The sequence below is a fragment of the Monodelphis domestica genome, chromosome 1 (assembly GCF_027887165.1).
Source record: "Monodelphis domestica isolate mMonDom1 chromosome 1, mMonDom1.pri, whole genome shotgun sequence".
Classification (NCBI taxonomy): Eukaryota; Metazoa; Chordata; class Mammalia; order Didelphimorphia; family Didelphidae; genus Monodelphis; species Monodelphis domestica.
In genome coordinates, this window is record NC_077227.1 from 1,171,630 (window position 1) to 1,191,199 (window position 19,570).

General features: G+C 60.4%; 1 protein-coding gene across 7 annotated transcripts in view; it reads right to left on the reverse strand.

Moving 5' to 3' along the window:
- Nucleotides 1–19,570, reverse strand: part of KNDC1 (kinase non-catalytic C-lobe domain containing 1) — a 68,364-nt gene that overhangs the window by 16,958 nt on the left and 31,836 nt on the right. For 6 of the 7 annotated variants that reach the window (XR_008911402.1, XR_008911403.1, XM_056794805.1 and 3 more), the window contains 12 exons: nt 18,478–18,592; nt 15,432–15,503; nt 15,175–15,236; nt 13,505–13,663; nt 10,472–10,549; nt 9,533–9,632; nt 9,201–9,363; nt 8,525–9,123; nt 8,104–8,248; nt 7,345–7,412; nt 5,275–5,651; nt 397–426 (listed from right to left, as the gene is read on the reverse strand). Coding sequence is in view for 5 of the 7 variants with exons in the window: in XM_056794805.1 (XP_056650783.1) it covers nt 397–426; nt 5,275–5,651; nt 7,345–7,412; nt 8,104–8,248; nt 8,525–9,123; nt 9,201–9,363; nt 9,533–9,632; nt 10,472–10,549; nt 13,505–13,663; nt 15,175–15,236; nt 15,432–15,503; nt 18,478–18,592 (1,968 nt within the window). In the remaining 2 variants the exon portion in view is untranslated. The remainder of the gene's footprint in view (nt 1–396; nt 427–5,274; nt 5,652–7,344; nt 7,413–8,103; nt 8,249–8,524; nt 9,124–9,200; nt 9,364–9,532; nt 9,633–10,471; nt 10,550–13,504; nt 13,664–15,174; nt 15,237–15,431; nt 15,504–18,477; nt 18,593–19,570) is intronic. The other variant, XM_056794789.1, reaches the window with a different exon arrangement.

Sequence of the window (19,570 nt, forward strand, 5' to 3'; positions counted from 1 at the left end):
GGAGGCGGCCCAGTGGCCGGGGAGCTCGTGCCCACGTCGGGGGACGGGAAGTTTCCAATGAAACGTGGCACGGAAAGGGCAGACCCTGAGCAGGACGCGAAGCAGGCAGCAGAGCTGGGCGGCCTCAGAGAAGGGATGAGAAAACTGGCCCCCTTCACTGGCCGCAGAGGGGAGGGGGCTGGGGGAGAGCAGGGCCGCCCCCCCCCATCCATCGGGCTCACGTCCTGCCTGGTTCTCCCTTTGCCACGAGGGTGGCCTCATGGCAGAGGAGAGACAGCGGGCAGCACGCCTGGGGTCACACGGAAGCCTCGGGCTAAGCGCTCCAGAGCCCAGGAAGGGCCGAGCCGACAGCCAGCGCCCGGGCGGGGGCCCGAGGCGGCACGCGCGGAAACCTACCTGGTTACATTCGCACTCCTCCAGGGGCGACTGCTCCGCGGGCAGCGTTGGCAGAAGAGGGACACGGAGGAGTCACGATCGTCATCGTGCCGTCTCCATGGAGACGCCACGGACACCCCCTTCCCTCTGACTGTCCAGGCCTAACGCCACTGTCTCCCAGGTGGGACCACCCTTCACACTGGCGGGGACAGAGGCTACCCCCCCCCACTCCCACCCCCACCGAGTCAGGGCCCCCAACAGGGATAAATACGGCAGAGAACAGGACAATCTGCCCAGAAGCCCAGAAAGATGGGCAGGAACCAGACTGCGGGGGGGATCGAGGCCCCCGAACGGTCCCAGAGGTCACAGGATCAGTTGGCAGGGGCAGGGCTGCCCCCACGTCAGCAGGGACCACCCCGGATTGTCTCGGCCCGTGGACATTTTATCAAAGGAAGCAAGAGCCAGGAAGAGGGGGAGGAGGGGGAGGGGAGAGACAGAGGGGGAGAGAGACAGAGAGACAGACAGAGAGACAGAGAGACACAGAGAGAGAGAGACAGAGAGAGGGAGAGGGAGAGAGACAGACAGGGAGACACAGAGAGAGAGACAGAGAGAGAGACACAGAGAGAGAGACAGAGAGAGGGAGAGACAGAGAGACAGACAGGGAGACACAGAGAGAGAGACAGAGAGAGAGACACAGAGAGAGAGACAGAGAGAGAGAGAGGGAGAGAGACAGAGAGACAGAGACAGAGAGAGAGACAGAGATAGAGAGGCAGAGACAGAGAGACAGAAAGACAGAGAGACAGAGAGAGAGACAGAGACAGAGAGAGAGACAGAGAGAGAGACAGAGACAGAGAGAGAGACAGAGAGAGACAGAAAGACAGAGAGAGAGGCAGAGACAGAGAGACAGAGAGAGAGAGACAGAGACAGAAAGACAGAGAGAGAGAGGGGAGAGAGAGATAGAGAGAGAGACAGAGAGAGGCAGAGACAGAGAGACAGACAGAGACAGAGAGCTACTACTGAAACCTCTTGAAGAGAATTGGAATCTCAAAGGAAGACAGGGAGGGGGAGCCCAGGGAAAGACCACCACCACGGAGGGGCGGCTCGAATAAGGCCACGATGCTCTATGGAGACTTTCAGGCTGCACCTTTACTGTGAGGTGGGCAAGTCTCAGCACAGTGTGGAGGTCAGGGCCTCGGCAAGCCACCCTATTAGACCCTTTGACCACCCACTAGCCAAGAGGGACACGTTCAGAGAGTGACACCAACAGGCCCCCTGAAGGCCAAGGCCAGGGACGGAGACGGGACGTGGGTGCTAAAGTGTCCAGAGCCTCCCTCTTCTGTAATCTGGCACCGTAGAGGGGGGCGGGTGGCCACCCAAGAGGCCAGACTGTCCTGGAGGAGATTCCTTCACCCTCCCAGAGCTCTGGAGGCAAATAGGGAGGCCCCTGCCTCCCGCCCAAGCCTGAGGGCGATTGCGGCCAGCTTTGTCCAAGAGAGGAGGCACGGACTGCCTGGGAGAGGGAGAGGCCCCAAGCGCAGCCCCTCAAGTCTTGGGCTTACTCTTGGCTCTGGCCCTCTTCCTGGGGCGTCTATTCTTCCTGATCTGAAGTGGAGGAGGATCAGAGAAGGCCTCGACCAGGGAGCTCGGAATTAGGGGTAGAACAGCAAGCATCCCGAGTTTGGAGGCTGGAAGCAAGGTGGATTGGCAGGAGGTCTTTTGTGGGGAAAATGGCAGCCGGGGCCAGCAAGAGCAGAGGGCCGGATTCCTCGGTCTATGCTGGGCTCTCCACTCTGGGGAGTGAACTCTTTTCCCCAGGAATGAGGTAACAGATGGGTCATGCCCCCCCCCCCCATGCTTCCTCTGCCCGCCTCGTCTTGCTCCATTGTCCTAGTAATGGGAGTTTGAACCAATGGGGCTCATTGGTGAGCAGAGATGGGCTCAGGGTCCAGAGAGCTTGTAGGGCTCCATCTGGGCTCCTCTCAGGGACCTCACCTATCTCTGGAACGACCTTTGGGAACCCACTGAAGAATCGGGGGGGGGCACTCTGAGGCAACCTGACAGTCGCCAACAGGACCAGGTGGGGGACTCTCCTCATCTCTAGGGGACCAGAGGATCTCAGGGATCTAGCCGAGGGCTTGAAATGCCGCGTTCTGTCTTTACTCCTTTGTCCTAAGGGGTCGGGGCTAGTTACTGTGCACACACGATGCCCAAGAAGTCACTAACACAGTGCCTGGCAGTGGGAAGGAGGACCAAGCACAAGGACATGGAGCTGGGCTAAGCATAGGCCTGGCACATGGAAAGCGATGAAGTAAAACATTCTGTCCATCTACCCAGCAACCAGCCAGTCAGCTATCATGGCGGCACCCTAAAGGGGATGCCCTGAGGGCGTAACAAAAAGCCAAGGAGGGAAGCTCCACACTCACTATTGTCCTTGGGGCTGTAGAATTGAAAATCTGTTTCCCTAAAAAAAGAACTACATTTCCCAAGAGCCCACTGACTTCCTGTCATTACATACTTCCTGTAGATAGGGAATGGCTAACCAGCCACAGGCATGTGTTTTTTTAATCCTTTTTATTCCTTGGTTTCTAATGATAATTTAATAAACCTCATAGAATATAATATTTTTATTATTAGAGATTATAATTTATTTTTTACAGCTGGCGACCAGAAGGGATGAGAGGAAAAAAACCAACAACAACACATGCCCACGCCTGGTTAGCCATTTTCAAAATCCCCACTCACCACCATCACTGCTGATTGCTGTATCATTTCCAAAGAGAAGGGGCAGGACTTCCCCCTGGATATTTATTGTCTGTCTACAGGAAGTGTGTAATGACAGGAAATCAGTGGGATCTCAGGAAATGTAGTTCTTTTTTAGGGTAACAGATTTTCAATTATACAGGGCTCACTCATATCTGAGCTGGCTATCACTGAATCATTCCTGCCCAGAGTGGGGGGATGGAAGGAGTCAGACTCCAGGAGGGGTCACTGAATGGCTACTTCTCGGGCCAAGGCTCTCTGGGAGCCATGGAACACATCGTGACTCGGGTCTTCTCTGGCCCCACCAGACCTCTCCAGGGTCTAGTGTTTGCGTGCATAGCATAGCATATGGGGGCCAGCTTGCTTCAGGAAGAGATTTGGGAAATTCGAAGGAGGCTCTTTGCTCCCAGGGCTAGGTCAGCCCCCAGAAGGGAGGGGAGGTCTTTGCAAACGATGGAAGTCTACAATGCTCGGCTACAATTGTTCCTCTGGGCCCTAAGAGCTTCTCTTTTAGAAGTCCAACACCGACCAGCAGACACAACTCCTTTCCCACTATGGCTGCCACTCCTCAGACATATTTGACAGACAGACCTCGTAGGCCCCAGGGGAAGGTGTGTCCAGCTCTGGCCTGGCCACTGCTGAGGGGATGTCGGTTTGGTCCCAGATTTCCTTCTTCCTATAGTCTATTCTACCTACAAGTGGGGAGCACAAATGGGAGTGGAGGTAGGGGAATTCAAGGTGGCAGCACCTGACTGTGGAGCAACATTTTGGGACAACCAAGCAGGAAGAGATCAGAAATGAGCAGAGCACCCACACAGTGAAAGACTGACAAAAGCCCCTTGGAATGTCAGATAAGATGCATTCCCGGAAAGCTGGAGGGGGAAGACCACGGAAAATGGCTGTGCGGAACTAACGGGACAGGCCTTTGACACCTCGGCTAACCAAATACTCCCATTGTCCAAAGGGCCACTTAGGACCTGAGCATCACTCAGGGGCCCTGTGGCCAGCTGACCCAGAACCCAGGAATGGGGGTGCTGTGGTGGAACAGGACCTTGTCAGGCACGAACTGTTTGGCCTTGGGCCTTTCTGGCTTGCCAAGATGGACCAGCATCTCCCAGCTTAGTCCTGAGATCGGGTCTGGTTTGGGGGACCAATGTATCCCACCTCCCATCAGATTCAAGGCCAAACTCCTGGGACCCCGAGCTCCCCTGGGCCTTGTAACAGAGGCTGGCACTAGAGAAAAGTGCCAGGCTGAAGAGTGTGTGAATGGATCACCTCGACGGGGGAGGGGCCCCAGGAGTGTGGAATCTGGGGAGGAGGAGAAGACTCTGGTGGAGGGAGAGCAGTGAGGCCCTCAGTCGGGAGAGGCGGATAAAGACCTTCTCCTGAGGGTTACCCTGCTGGTGACTGGAAATCCTCCCCCAACACTTCCCAATTGAAGGGACTTTCTGAAGAGACACCTGAGCAGACTCTACCTCAGCTCCTCTTGCCCAGGGGTGAGTCCACCTGACTTTCTCTTGGGGGGCTCAGGCTGCCAACGCCCGAGTTCCCCCAGACTTGAGGAGGGAGGAAAAGGGTTTAGATAGAGACGGGGACTCCTTTTCCCCACTTTCCTTTTCCCATTCTTCCCTGCCCGTTATTCCTTTTGTATCACCTGATCTGTTCCCTAAGCTGAGTGTGAGTGAATGGATTGAGGGGAGACCTTTGGGTCTCGAGTAGTGGAGGGGGGACAAGAGCGAATCGGCCTTAGCTAAGGAGGGAAGGCCGAACCCCCTCTCCTCTCTCTGAGCCAGCCCTCAACAGCAGCTGTCTCCCCGAACGCCACTTTGAGAAGGGGTCTCCTCTCTCCCCTCTCCATACTGAGAGACTGAACCCCTCGGGTTACAAATTAGCCTTCCAGCTTTAATACAGCCTCCAGGCCTTTATCAAGCACACGCCCTACTGCTGGAAAGGGGACCAGGGCAGGGTGATCACCCCGCTTCCTCCCATTTGCCCTTCAACCGCCCCTTGAGCATCTGGACCTGCTCCTAAAGGGAATGTGGCTGTAAAGAAAGCCGGTGGCCGGTCGGAGAGACCAGAGAGGAGCAGCCTGGGCCCTGTTCGGCGTCAGGGCTCCCAGGGATGGTTCCCAGGACTTACCAGTCTCGGGGCCTCCGCGTTCTGGGACTCGTCCTCTTTGGGTCGCCCCAGTTTCTTCACGTAAGCGTAGACATCTGGCCCGAAGCAGTCGGCTTCGTAGAAGGCACTGCACCAGCCGGGGCTACAGCTGCGGAATTCGGCTGGACAAGGGGAGGGGGCAACATTCTGGGGCCCGAAGGCCGTGCCTTCCCCTCCTGGGCCGTCCTGAAGGCAGCCGCCCTCCGCGGAATGCTCCTGGCTCTCTCCTCCGGCCATCTGGGGCGGCCTAAATCCCACCTCGAAGTTACTCTGGGAGGGCTCGTTGGCATCCATTTGGGAGAGCAGGGTGGGCGAGGGCGGTGCCCCGGGGGTGCGGGAGGCCCTCGGCCTCAGTTTGCCTGGAAGGAAGAAGGGCACAAGGAATAGGCCACCCCGTTCCAATTATTCACACGGAAACGTGGACCGTTGCCACAGCTGCTGCCGGGCCCCACGCCTAGAAGGCCTCGAAGGGCAGCCGTCACGAGAGCGGGACCCCACGGGCCACCGGCCCCGGCACGGACTAATTCTAGTAGACAATCTTCCTTTTTTCTCGAGCCTCCCAGGGACTCTGGAAGGAAAGCGCGGAGGCTACTCTGCGGACTGCCACCCAAGGGAGACTTGCATGTGGGAGGGCCGGGGCCAGTCATCACAATCGCCTCAAGGGAAATCGCGGCTTCTTCCCCCTCCCCTCCACGCACGGCTCCCGCCAGCCTCCCAAAGGCACGTCTTCCTTCTGGTGTGTGGCACTGGGGAGATATCCCTGGCACGAGACCCTCAGAGGCTCAGGGTTCAAGTTCCACCCAGGGTGCGTCCTCCCTGGGTGATCTGGGGAAAGTCGCTTAGCCTCAGGGACCTCAGTTTCCTCATCTGTAAATAAGGGTGCTGGGGAGCCGCCTGCTACCCTTCCTTTGAATTTTAGATCAAGGATTTATTAACACAAACATTTAAATTTGAATTTGGGTCCCCACTCTCTCCCCCTCCCCCCTCCTCTCCGCTCAGCAGAGAAGCCCCCTTGCAGGCATTCAAGCCGCAGGAACCCCCTCTAGCCACGGCGGGCGCCACGTTGGAGGACGAATGCTCTGCGGAGCCCCCGAGGCTTCCCTTCCCGTGGCTTCGGCGCTCCACAGAGATCTTCCCAGAAGCCTCTGCAGCGCCGCCCCAGGCCAAAGGCTCCCCACATCCCCGACCCGCTCCTGAGCGCGCCCCCTCGGGCAGACGTGGACAATGCAGTCTGGGTACCTGCCCGGGAGCCTGTCCACTCCTTAGAGGCCCGGGGCCCCTCGTCTTCAGGGGGTCCGAGCCCCCACAATGCCTCTCACCTGCAGGCGAATTCGGGGCTCCGGCAAAACAACCGACCCCCCAAACCCAGGGCCCCGGGGGCTCAGCTGCCTCTCTGCATCCAATCTAGGTTCTTTAATCGGGGCTCGGAACAGAAGTGGGGGGCCAGGCCTAGAGAGGGGGGACCTGGGTTCAAATCTAGCCCTTGCCACTCTTCTGCCTTGGAAGCAGTCCTCGGGGGAGGCTCTGAGATGGAAGTGCGGGTGAAGGCGCCGGTGTTCTCTGGGGTGGGGGGAGAGCGCCTTTGCTGCCTCCCTGCCCCCCCCCCCCCATCTGGCTGCTCTCCTTCTGCCTCTGTGTCAGATCCGGGCTGGAAACTCACCAAGCCCCGGGGCATGGCGGGGGGGGGGTGTTCAGGTTCAGCGACTTGCCCAGGTTTCAGGGCTGTCTAACCCGGGGCCGGGCACAGGCGCCTGGGACAATGAGGGGGATCTGAGCCCGGAGCCTCCCTCCGGCCCCTCCGAACTGCCCAGGACCGAGGCCGCCCGCCTGGGCTCTGGGGCAGGGCAGGGGCATTCCCCAAACAGTGCCTCTCAGAGCGCCCTGACTGCCGCCAGCACGGCCGCCCAAGGGGCACGTGACGCGCCGGCGCCTCTGGCCCCCCCAGCTGCCACTCTGCAGTCTGGCCCGCCTCGGGCGCCTCTCGGCCCCCTCCTCGCTCCTCTGCGCCGAGCTGGCCCTGCATGGCGCGAGGGAAGGCGCCAACGGTCTTACCTGCTTCGGACTTGGCTTGTTGCCCGCCTGCCGGCCCGCCACCTCGGCCCTCAGCCGCGGCCCCGACGCTGCAAGTCAGAAGCTCCCTTTGAACCCTTTCAAAGGCTCCTCCCGCCCCCCTGGCAGAGGGGGACTCCGAGCCCCAAAGGCGGGCCCCTCCCCCCTTCCGACCTCTCCGTTCCCCTAAGCGGGAGCCAGAGAGGGCGGCCCTGCCGGGGGAGCCCCGAGGAGGGAGGAGGTGTCGGGCCTCTGCCCCGGGCGGCCCTGCGCCAGGCCCTTTCCCGGGGTCTCACCCCAGCCACAAGACAAGCCGGGGAGGCCCCTGCTCTGACGCCCCACTGCACGGAGGACCAAACTGAGGTAAAGAGGGTGGGGCGCCTCACCGAGGTCACATTTGAACCCGGGCCCAGCGGGGCCCTGGGGGGCGAGAACAGGGCCAAGGAGGCCGGACATGAGGAGCCACTTCCTCCCCCACAAGGGGTCACTGTCTGCTAGGACTGGGGTGACCGTCCCCCACAAGGGGTCACTGTCTGCTAGGACTGGGGTGACCACCCCCCACTAGGCGTTACTGTCTGCTAGGACTGGGGTGACCGTCCCCCACGAGTCTGCTAGGACTGGGGTGACCGTCCCCCACGAGGGTCACCGTCTGCTGGCGCCGGGGCTGAGCGCCCCAAGCCTCCGGGGGCCCTCCGAGGGTCTTGCTCCGTCACAGACAGACAGACGCCTGGGGGCCCCCCGGGGTGGCCGGGCCGGACTCACCCCCCGGCGGGGGCCGCCTTCCCATTGACGACGCTGAAGAGGTTCTGCAGCAGCTTCTCGTCCCAGTGGAGGTCGCAGAACTTCTCCGAAATGGCCCCGCAGAAGGTGGCGAACGTGAGGTCTTTCAGGGCGGACACGTACTCTCCTGGGGGGACAGGGATGGCCCTTCCCACCGGCCTCTGGGCGCTGCCCGCAGGCGACCAAGATGCCCGGGTGTGCCCGCCCTGTGCCCACATCTGCCCGGAGGAGGGAAGCCACACGCCTGGGCTGCCTGAGGAAGCGGCGCCAAAGGCCCAAAGCTTGCTCGGGAGGAAGTGAGTTCCCCGAGGCGTGGAGGTCAGAGTGGACCCCAGGCCCCCTCCAGCCCCCCTGCTTCCCCCAGCGGCCGTCGCTGGTCTCCCTCCCCCGCGCCTCCTCGTACCCATGATCAAGGCCTCGAGCCCGTTCTCCAGGTACCCGTCAAAGGCAAACTCTTCTTGGATGAGGCGCATCACCCTCTGCAAGGAGGGGCCGATGGGCTTGGTCTGGCCCGAGGAAGCCTCGGAATGGCAGGGGGCCGGCCTGCGGTCAGCCTCTCGGTCTCCTCCTCGAGGCTGGAGGCCGCTGTTCTGGCCCGGTGCCCCAGCGGCGGGCTCTGCGCGGGGCGCCGCACCGCTTCTGCCCTCGCTGGGCCCGGGGCCCCTGCTCTGAGGAGGCTCGGAGCTGGAGAGGCCTCTGCCTGCGGGGAGGTCGGGGCCTCCAGGGGCCTCTCCCGACGCTGCGTTCGCTTCTAGGGTCCGAGGGGGAAGGAGGCCGTCCTTCGGGGGAGGCCCGGGCGCCCCAGAGGCCTCCGTTGGCTCCTCCTCGGGCCGGGCTGCAGGCTGTGCTCCGGGGGACCCCAGGGGGGCTTCTGGGCTGTCCGGGCTCACAACGGCCACCTGCTCGTTGGCCACGTGGCCTTCAGGGCCGTCCGCAGAGCCAGGGGCAGGGCGCGGGCCCTCAAGCTGACTGACCGGACCACAGGCGATCACGCGGCCTTCCCTGAGACAGACGAGAGAAACACACGTTGGGAGCCCGCTCGGCCCCCGGGTCCGCTGGGCCTCCTGACCGGTACTCACTGGGTCACGGCTGCCTCCCGCGCCAGAACGATCGGCTTAAAGTGAGTGGCCGGCGAGGCGAACGCGGCCGGGAGGCCCAGGCTTTCTGGGCACGCGGGCAGCGGGCGAGGCACCGGGCCCTTCACAGCCACCAGCCGGCCATCCCGAATGAGGGGAACAAACCCTGGGAGAGAACAAAGAGCCGACATGAACAAAACACTCCCAGTGCCCGTGAGAGGAGGCTGATGTCAGAGTGGCACCATTCTAGGAGGGGGGAGGCCCACCTGGTCTACACTGTCCGAGCAGGGGGAGGCCCACCTGGTCTACACTGTCCGAGCAGGGGGGACGCTCACCTGCTCCAGGCTGGGTGGCATTCTCGGTGCCACTTCTGCTCCCTGGGGCCACTCCTGGGCGGGCCTTCTGCAGGCCGATGGTTTCTTCTTCCTGGTAAACCTGAGAGCACAAGGCAGGAGAACCGTTGGCTCGGTCCCTGCCTCTTGGTGGAGCCCTTCCTTGGGAGATTCAAGGTCTGAAGGTGCTTCCCAGACCCTCGTTGGGTGCCAAGACAGCTGGGTGGGAGCAGCCTCCCAGGCATCACCGTCCCCATTTTCCAGAGGTGGAAAGCGAGGCTCTGTCCTGCTCGGGAAGTCTTTAAGCGTCCCCTAAGCCACATGCAGTGGCTCCCTGAGGCCACAGGACAGGCTGCCTGCAGGGCCTGAGCTCTAAGGGTGGGCGAGAGATGGAGCCCCCTCGTGATTTCCCAAGTCCACAAAGGCTTTCTGGGACGCCCGACGGGCCACCCCCCCCCCCGGGGGCCCTTTGGGCCCTGAAATTCGTCCACTCCTTGGAGAGCCGTCGTGCGTGACTGGAGCCCCTGCGGGGCCAGATGTCTGCTGAGGAGGAGGCAGGGAAGATGGGCTCCATCGGTCTGGCACCTGGCACAAACTGGACCCCAAAGGACTTAGCTGCGAGCACAGAGCTCTGTTTCCTGGGACAGGCACGCCTTACTCGGACACTGGGGGAACCCAGACGCCCTCCTGCGCTTGGCAACAAGCCGCAGCTCCTGGGTTCAGCACTGGGCCTGACCTCAAAGGGGACACGGAGTCGGACCTCCTTAGAGATGGAGAGCCGTGCCACGGGAGCCCTCCTGATGGACGGGGAGATCCGGGCAGGCCATCTCCACCCAGCGTGGCTGATGTGTGCCCGCCAGAGGGCCACGCTGGGCTGCCACCGTCCACCTGAAAAGCTCAGAGGTCAGCTCGGCACAGCCGGGGGAAACAGAGGCTTCTTACCTGCAGCGGAGACGTGCTCAGGTGGGCCAGGATCTTCTTGCTGTCCATGCCTCGCTGGTGCAGATAGCTGCTACACACCTGGAAGCGGGGACAAGGCAAGGCGATCACAACAGAGCAGGGGCCACCAAAGGGTCCCCCGGGCGCTCCAGGACGTCCCCTTTGTGTCTGGAGCCTCGAATGGGAACGCGGTTTCCGGCCTTGGAGGCTCAGGAAGGGGGGGCTTCGGCTTCCACCCCCCGGCCCGGAGCCACACGTGCCAGTCCGACGGCCCTAACAGAGGCGTGGATGGTTGGAGCCGGTGAATCCAGAAGGCAGCAGAATGGCTCAAGTAGAGCCCAGCTCTCAGGACGCTTCTCCGCAAAGACCTGGAAATGCACCTGGTTCTAGGAAAGCACCACTGGTCTGACTCGAGTCAGGGTCGGGAGCCCCCCAGAGGACTGTGGTCAGTGGCCAGAGCACAGGTGTGGCCGTGGCTGTTTAGAAGCAGAGCTGCCCCCAAACACTTGGGACAAGACCCTCGTGCTCAGCTCGGGCCATCCCTCTGGAAGTGTGCGGAGGACACTGGGAAGCCCCCACCCCACCGCACAGATGGGGACTGCCAGGCTGCCGACCCGGAGAGAACGAGTGACTCAGAAACATGGCGCGGAACTCAAGGCTGGCTGGAAGCCAATTCCTGGCAGAGTTCCCAAGGAGCTAAACGGGGTCTCCTGGTGCCAGGGGGAGCAGGAGAGAGAGTGGGAAGCAGAAAGCAGGCTCCGAAGAGAAGGAACAGATCGAGAGGGAGAAAGGAAGAAGTGCCCCACAGCAGCCCCTGCCTGCCTGCCTGAGGCCATTGTTGCCATTCACTGATGTTCCATTCTGAGTTCCAAACTCTCCTCCTCCTCCACTCCCTTTGTGCCCCCCAGATGATAAGAAATTGGACATCAATTCCTGTGTGCATTTCCCCCCAAATCAGCCATTGTGTGAAGAAGCCGAAAATGACAAAAAGGAAAGAAAAGCAGACAACGGAGAGAGAAAGAGAAATTGAGAAGGTTCTGTCCACATTTGAGCTCCATCCCTCCTTCTGGAGCAGGAGTCTGGGATTGCCCTGGGCCACCACACTGCTGAGAGCCCTCTGGGTGAGTCTCCTCCCACCCTCTCGAGACAAAGCCAAGACTGAAAGCACAGAAGACAGAAGCACTTCTGAGCAAAAATCAACAGGCGGAGAAATTTGAGATCCGCTGGGTGACCCAAAGGGGGCTCAAGAGATCTGAAGAGAAGACGGTCCACGTCTTAGAACTGGGGGACAACGTAGGAACGGAGAGAATCCCCCAAGCCACAGAATCAAACTGCAGATCTTGCAGGCTAAGGAAGGAAAGCTGCAAACAGCCAGGCAGAAAGAATTCCACTAAGGAGAAGCCACGAGCAGGAGCACCACGATGTAGCAGCCATCAGTCTCCAGGAACAGAGAGCTTGGAACGGTGTTTGAGAAGGCAAAGGATAGGGCTGATGGGCAGGAGCACCAAGATGTAGCAGCCATCATCCTCCAGGAACAGGGAGCTTGGAACAGTGTTTGAGAAGGCAAAGGATAGGGCTGACGGGCAGGAGCACCAAGATGTAGCAGCCATCAGTCTCCAGGAACAGAGAGCTTGGAACGGTGTTTGAGAAGGCAAAGGATAGGGCTGACAGGCAGGAGCACCAAGATATAGCAGCCATCATTCTCCAGGAACAGAGAGCTTGGAATGGTGTTTGAGAAGGCAAAGGATAGGGCTGACGGGCAGGAGCACCAAGATGTAGCAGCCATCAGTCTCCAGGAACAGAGAGCTTGGAACGGTGTTTGAGAAGGCAAAGGATAGGGCTGACGGGCAGGAGCACCAAGATATAGCAGCCATCATTCTGCAGGAACAGGGAGCTTGGAACGGTGTTTGAGAAGGCAAAGGATAGGGCTGAGAGGCAGGAGTGCAATCTGTCCTACTGGGTGGGGAAATGGGCCTTTAATGAAAGAGAGGGCGTCCACAGGCTCCTGGCCAGAAGGTCGGAGAAGCATTGAAATGCCGACATTTGGATCCACGGAAAACAAAAAGCAGAGGGAGGCCGCCTTGAGTGGGGATCCTGAGGGCTAAGCAAACTTAAGCCACATACAGTCTTATACGGGCAGACGATGCACGCATCTGCTCTGAGCTCCATCCTCACGGGCGGCAGCTCATTGGACACAAGATGGTGCTTGGAGAAGGCGAGGATCGAGGGTCAGCTTGGACTCTCCCTCTGGAAGTACACAGAGCCCAGAGTCAAGGAGGAACCTGGAAGGATGAGCCAACACAAAGGCCAAGATGGTGGCAGGAAGCTCCTGACACAAAGAAAATGCCAGACGTCTTGTCTAGACGGAGGCTCAGAGAACGACGCCCCTGGGGCACCAGGCCTCGTCCTGGGAGGCTCTGACAGTCTTGAAAGAACGGGCATGGAGGGGATCTGGGAGCCACGGAGAGACGGAAGACGGGTCAGACGTCAGTGGCTGTTCCAAGACCCAATGAGGTGGCAGGACCAGATGCCACTAGAAAGGCCAGCGTTGGAGTGAGGAGAGCAGTCCGCCCGCCTTCCCCTGGAGAGGACAGCTGATCCAGGGCCTGGCTTACGCCTGCTGGGCCTTTCACCCAAAGGAAGTCGCCATTCCTCTGGGGAGCCAGTGAGACAGCAGAGCCCTCCTGTAGCCCTCGAGCCACCGGAGCAGGGAATGGCGGGCTCGGCTCAGCTTGGGGGGCCCCGGCTGCTGCTCCCAGTGCTGGAGGCCTTCGTGGCCCTTGTGGCCCCTCCCCTTGGGCCCTGCACTTACTGCTTCTGTAGGGAAGCTCTGGGCAGCTGGGGGATTTGTGTGAGGGGGGACAGTTTCACCCCTGAGCTTCCCCCACGCCAGGAATCCCTCCTCGTGTCGTGCCGACTCCCCCTCCCACAGACCAATTTGGTCTCGTCCCAAGCCCGGCCCGCTCCCCGCCTCTGGGTCGGAGTGGGGGTGGTCCAGGGATGACTGATTCAGAGGGGGGGCAGCCACGCAATCACCTTCATGGCCTGGGCCACAGAGGGCCTCTCCACAGCACTGCTCCGGGCCATGTCCAGCAGCAGACCCTTGAGCTTCCTGGGCAAGGCCAGCTTCTGTTTCGGGGCCAAATTGAATTTGGCCGCGGTCCACAGGATGGCTGCCACGCAGTAAACCGAGGCCTGTCCGAAAAGGAGAAGAAAGTCGGTGGGGGGGTCTGCCCCCATTTATGAGGCGCCTATTACGTGCCAAGTGCCAGGGTCAGAAGAAAGTCAGGAGCAGTCCCTGCCCTCAAGGGGCGCCCAGTCTAATGGGGATGCCAACCACCTCGAAGGCACAAAGGATTCTGGGGGATCAGGAAAGGAGGTGAGGGAAGGGTTCCCTGGGGAGTCCAGGGAGGCAGGCCCTACCTACCCCTACCAGTGCTGCTCGTGGGCCCTCATGGGGCCCTTTTCTCAGCTGATATTGCACCCAGACTTCCAGACTCAGGACAAATGGAACCTCCTCCAGGAAGACTTCCTTGATCCAGAAGCCCCAAGTCTTGGAGCTAGACCAGCACAAGAGACACGAGGAGCCTCTGACAAGGACTTCTCATTCCTTGTCTGCTTATGGGCACCTTCTGTGTCCTTACTGAAAACCTAAGCTGGCCTCTCCACAACCTTCCCCAGCTGCAGGGAGTCTGACTCTCCTGGGGTCCTTCAAGGTCCAGCTCTGCTACCGCCTCCCCCCAGAAGCCTGCCCAGGTGCCTCTAGGTGTTCACGCTCTGCTTCTCCCCCAAGTCATGCTCGAGAGAGGCCTGGGAAGTCCACAGATGAGAAAATGGAGACTCAAGTCTGGTAAGAAATTTGCCCCCAAACAACCAGTGAGTACGGAGCAGAGACAGGATTAGAACTCAGGGCTCCCAAGTCCTACGTCCATTCTCTTCCGATCTCATCACTAAAGTGAATGAGCTCATTCCCACTGGCAGTAGCTCGGGAGACTGGGTGGAGCTCGCCACCAGGAAGCCCCTGGAGCAGCAGGCCACGTCTGAGCAGGCCACGTCTGCTCATGGGCCTGTCCTCTGGTGGACGGGAAGGCACGCGAGGGCAGGAACTCTCTGTGCTCCTGGGCGGGGGAGGGGGGCATCTCTGTCCGTGGTAGCGCCACGGGCCAGGCCACTAGCCAGGGAGTGTGCCAGGCCTCGACGCTTCCCACAGTTGCCTGTTGCCTCCTACGGAATGTTCCCGTGGATGTGCCTGGCATTGGAGGCTCCATGCGGGGGAGCACTCTTTGGGCTGGGCCTGTCTCCAGCCCGTCGGCCAGCTGCTCCCCATCTCGGGTCCTTGCCCAAGACCCGAAAGACGCTCTGGACCCTGCGAGGACCCTGAGGCCCGGAGAGGGGCAGCGACATGTTCGAGGTCACTGGAGAATTCCTGGCCAGCAGCAGCTTCCAGAGGCTTCTGCCTCCTCAGTGCCCAACCACTCAATGGGTCAGTCGACACTTGGTGAGCACCTCCTGCACGCACACAGTAAGTGCTCAGCCAATGCCCGTGTCCTCACTTCCCTTCATTCCTTCCACCTCACTCCTGCCACGGCACACGTGGAGGGAGGACCTGGGGGAGAGGCCCAAGTGCGTGCCGGACACGTGGCCTGAGGCTCCAGTGGAGGGGCACGCGCTGGGGCCGGGAGAACGGCAGGGCCCGGGCCACTGACCTTTTCCGTGACCAGCTTCTGCTCTTCCACTTCAGGAGCCACGTAAAGTGGGTTATAGAATCCTGGAAAAGCAAAGGGCCAGTTTGCTTCCTCCCAGGCTTGCCCTCCAGCTGCCCACCAGCACGTGCCCACAACCCCCCACATGCTGGGCACCCAGCGGCTTCCCCAGCACCCACGTGAGCCACGAGCCCCTCACATGCACACGCACACAGACCCCAAAGGAGATGCAAACGTGCCCCAAGCAGCGGAGCTTTTACCTGAATCTTTCGAGGCCCCAAAGAGAACGTTTCCATCTGAGTCCACCAGCACAGAGTCCAGACACAAATAGGCTATGGAAGGAAGGCCATGACAATGGTGTGGGCTGGTTCTCTATGGCCAGCGAGGGACTGGGGGCTCGTCCTCTCTGGGAACCCCCCATGGCACCGTGACTCCCCACCTGCCAGCTGACTTGGGGGCTTGCTCTCCTAGGCCTTCCCTCAGGAGGGCGCCAGGGGCCAGGGTGCCAGGCAGCGTGGACAGAGAAATCCGCAGTGTACGTGGCTGGGCACGAAAGGAGTCTCGCGCTCCGCTCCTGCTTCGGAGACCCGATGAACTAAGCACTGCGAGCCGAGACTCGTGACTACCCTGCTTAGGAAGCTGCCATAGCTCCCACGGCCTTAAGGGAAAATGCAGACCCTTCTGGTGGATAATAACGATAGCTAATATTTCTACAGCATCTCCTTGTTGTTCAGTCTGACTCGATCCCGTCCACCCCCCTGTGATCCCGCTGCGCTTCTTTTTGGCAAAGATACTGATCAGGTTTGCCAGTTCCTTCCTGGCTCTTTTACAGATGAGGAAACTGAGGCAAACAGGACTGGTCCCACAGCTTGTAAGTGGTTGAGGCCAGGTTTGAACACAGGAAGATGAATCTTCCTGACTCCACGCTCGGTGCTTTATCTGCTGCACCCCCTTGCTGCTGCCCTACTATGTGCCAAATGCTATGCTAAGCACTTGGCATTTATGATCTCATTTGATCCTCACAACAACTCTGGGAGGTAAGTGCTGTCATTATCCCCATTTTACAGATGAGGGAACTGAGGCAGAGAGAGGTTAAGTAGCTCATGCAGGGTCATCTTGCCATTAAGTGTCTGACTGGACTTGAAGTCAGGTCCTTCTGCTCTAATGGAACAACATCCTCCCCTTCATCCTCATCTCTGCTTGTGAGCCTCCCTTATGCTCCCTGCCCCAGTCAGGAGGCCATCTGTCTGCACCGACTTATCTGTGTACAGCAGCGTCTGCCTCCTGCTTCTCCGCCCTCTGGGGGAATGGCAGGGCAAAGTCTGGGGCATGTCTGGCCTCTGCGGGCCCAGTGCCAGGAGCCAGAATGTCTGCAGAAGCATTTGCTGCCCAACGATGGGTGAGCTTTGGCAGGGGAGACCAGAGAAAGAGCTGCAGGACTCAGAGGGAACACTGAAGAAAGCTAGCCCTTCCTTCCTTCCTCCCTCTCTTCTCTCCTCCCTTCCTCCCTCCCTCCTTTCCTCCCTCCCTTCCTCCCTCCCTTCTCCTTTCCTCCCTTCCTTCCTTCCTTCCTTCCTTCCTTCCTTCCTTCCTTCTTCCCTTCTTTTCCTTCCTTCCTTCCTTCCTTCCTTCCTTCCTTCCTTCCTTCCTTCCTTCCTTCCTTCCTTCCTTCCTTCTTTCCTTCCTTCCTCCCTCCCTTCTTTCCTTCCTTCCTTCCTTCCTCCCTCCCTTCCTTCCTTCCTTACTCCCTCTCTTCTCTCCTTCTTTCCTCCCTTCCTCCCTTCCTCCCTCCCTTCCTTCCTTCCTTCCTCCCTCTCTTCTCTCCTCCCTTCCTCCCTCCCTCCTTTCCTCCCTCCCTTCCTTCCTCCCTTCCTGCTTTCCTTCCTTCCTTCCTTCCTTCCTCCCTTCTCTCCTCCCTCCCTTCTCCTTTCCTCCCTTCCTTCTTCCCTCCTTCCTTCCTTCCTTCCTTCCTTCCTTCCTCCCTTCCTGCTTTCCTTCCTTCTTTCCTTCCTTCCTTCCTTCCTTCCTTCCTTCCTTCCTTCCTTCCTTCCTTCCTTCCTTCCTCCCTTCCTTCCTTCCTCCCTCCCTTCTTTCCTTCCTTCCTTCCTTCCTCCCTCCCTTCCTTCCTTCCTTACTCCCTCTCTTCTCTCCTTCTTTCCTCCCTCCCTCCTTTCCTCCCTCCCTCCCTCCCTCCCTTACTCCTTCCTTCCTTCTCTCCTCCCTTCTTCCCTCCCTTCCTCCCTCTTTCCTTCCTTCCTTCTTCCTGTCCTTCCTTCCTTCCTTCCTCCCTTCTTTCCTTCCTTCCTTCCTTCCTTCCTTCCTTCCTTCCTTCCTTCCTTCCTTCCTCCCTCCCTCCCTTCCTTCCTTACTCCCTCTCTTCTCTCCTTCTTTCCTCCCTCCCTCCTTTCCTCCCTCCCTCCCTCCCTCCCTTCCTTACTCCTTCCTTCCTTCTCTCCTCCCTTCTTCCCTCCCTTCCTCCCTCTTTCCTTCCTTCCTTCTTCCTTCTTCCTGTCCTTCCTGTCCTTCCTTCCTTCCTTCCTTCCTTCCTTCCTTCCTTCCTTCCTTCCTTCCTTCCTTCCTTCCTTCCTTCCTTCCTTCCTTCCTTCCCCCCTTCCTTCCCTCCTTCCTTCCTTCCTTCCCTCCTTCTCTCTGTCAGTCTGTCTGTCTGTCTCTCTGTCTCTGTCTCTCTCCCCCCCCCCCCCCGCATTTCTCTCTTCTCCTCTTTCTCTCCTGCTCCCGGGCAGTGTGGAAATGCTTTGCGTGGCTCGCTCTGTGTCGTCTTTCCGGCCCTCTCAGTGGGTGGGATTTGGAAGTGAAAACTCTCACCCGACGAATGGAAGGCCTTCAGTCCAGGGAGGGCGCTCGTGTGGGCAGCCGAGAGCCCCGACCTTGGCCAGAGGGGGCTCTTGGAGAATTTCCAGAGCATTTGAGCCTGGCTGGGGGGGGGGGGTGAAGAGGGTGCGGCCGGCCCGTTCCCAGCCTAGCCACACCTTGTCCTTCTGGGCTCTGCGTTGAAGGGGCCCAAGAAGTCCCCTAAAGAGCCTGCCCTGGTCTTGGGCTCCCCAGGCCAGCCGGGTGCCTGGTGCACAGCAGGGGCTAAATGAATGCCGGCAGTCACCCCCCACGTCCTGCGGCCCCAGACCCCGTCTGGGTCCAGACGCCAGGCTGCCCCGGCAGCAGCCTCGCTTGGGCACCCAGGCCGTCTGCCAGCTTCTCCACCATGGCGGGAGCAGCGACGGGGACTCGCGGTACGAGGGCTCCCCGGAGGCCCCAGTGGGGTGGCCGGGGGATGAAAGCGGAGCCTACCTGGGTACTCGATGTAGCTCTGCAGAGTGAACAGGGACTCCCGGCAGAGCGCCCACAGCTCGTATTCTCCGAAGGGCCTCCCCAGCCTCGACAGGAGCTCCTGCAGGGACACCCACTGGGGGCGGGGGGGGGGGCCATTAGCCGGCGGCAGCGGCAGGCTCGTGCGAGGCGCACGGGCAAAGCCACTCGTCTTGGCCACAGGGGAAGTGTTGCATGCAAGTGAGTGTGTGAGTGTGAGTGTGAGTGTGTGTGTGTGTGTGTGTGTGAGTGTGTGAGTGTGTCTGCGTGTGTGTACATGTGAGTGTGTGTGGAGCCCCCCCGGAGTCTGGGTGTCCCTGTTTTCCTGGGCACACCGGCTACGATGAGGGGAGAGGGAAGGGCCCGACGGCTCCCCTTGGCTCCCCGCCCCTCCGCCAGGCCAACAGAGGCCACTGCCGGTCCCGCAGGGCCCTGAGACCCCTGGAAGCTGGCCGAGGGGTTGGGCTCTGGGGGGAGAGCAGGGACGGCAGGGGATCGGCCGCCCGTTCAGAGCCGGTTTTGTCTCCACCGTGATGCCGTCCGTGCTTGGGGGTGGGGGGGGCGCCGGACGGGGGACCCGCAGAGCCTCCCTAACCAGAGTCTCTGGACAAAGCGGACACTCATCGGCTTCTAAAGGACGAACAAGGAATGCCCGGAAGGCCCGGGGCTGCCCCTCGACCTGGGGAGCAGGAGGGGGCCACCAATCTTTCCAGGGGGGTCAGTGGGGGCCGAGGCTGCCCGTGGCTAACGGGCCTCTTCCGTGGAGCACCCGAGATGCTAGCTAAGGCAGAGCCGGAACCTCAGCTACTAAGCGCAGAGCCCGCACGGGCCCTGCATTTCTGCACGGTGCCAACAAAGCCCTGAGCAGCGGTGGCGACGGCATCGAGGGTCACAAGCCGGGGAGTCTGCCCCGACACCACACGGGGACGCACCACGAGGGCACAACTCCAAAACACTTCATGCAACGGAGATCTCTGTAACCGGGTCAATAGTGACTGCTCGGGGCGGCCCCAGCCAAGCAGGAGAATCCTGCCGAAAGGGATTTCCTTCTTCGGGGCCACCCGATCAGACTATC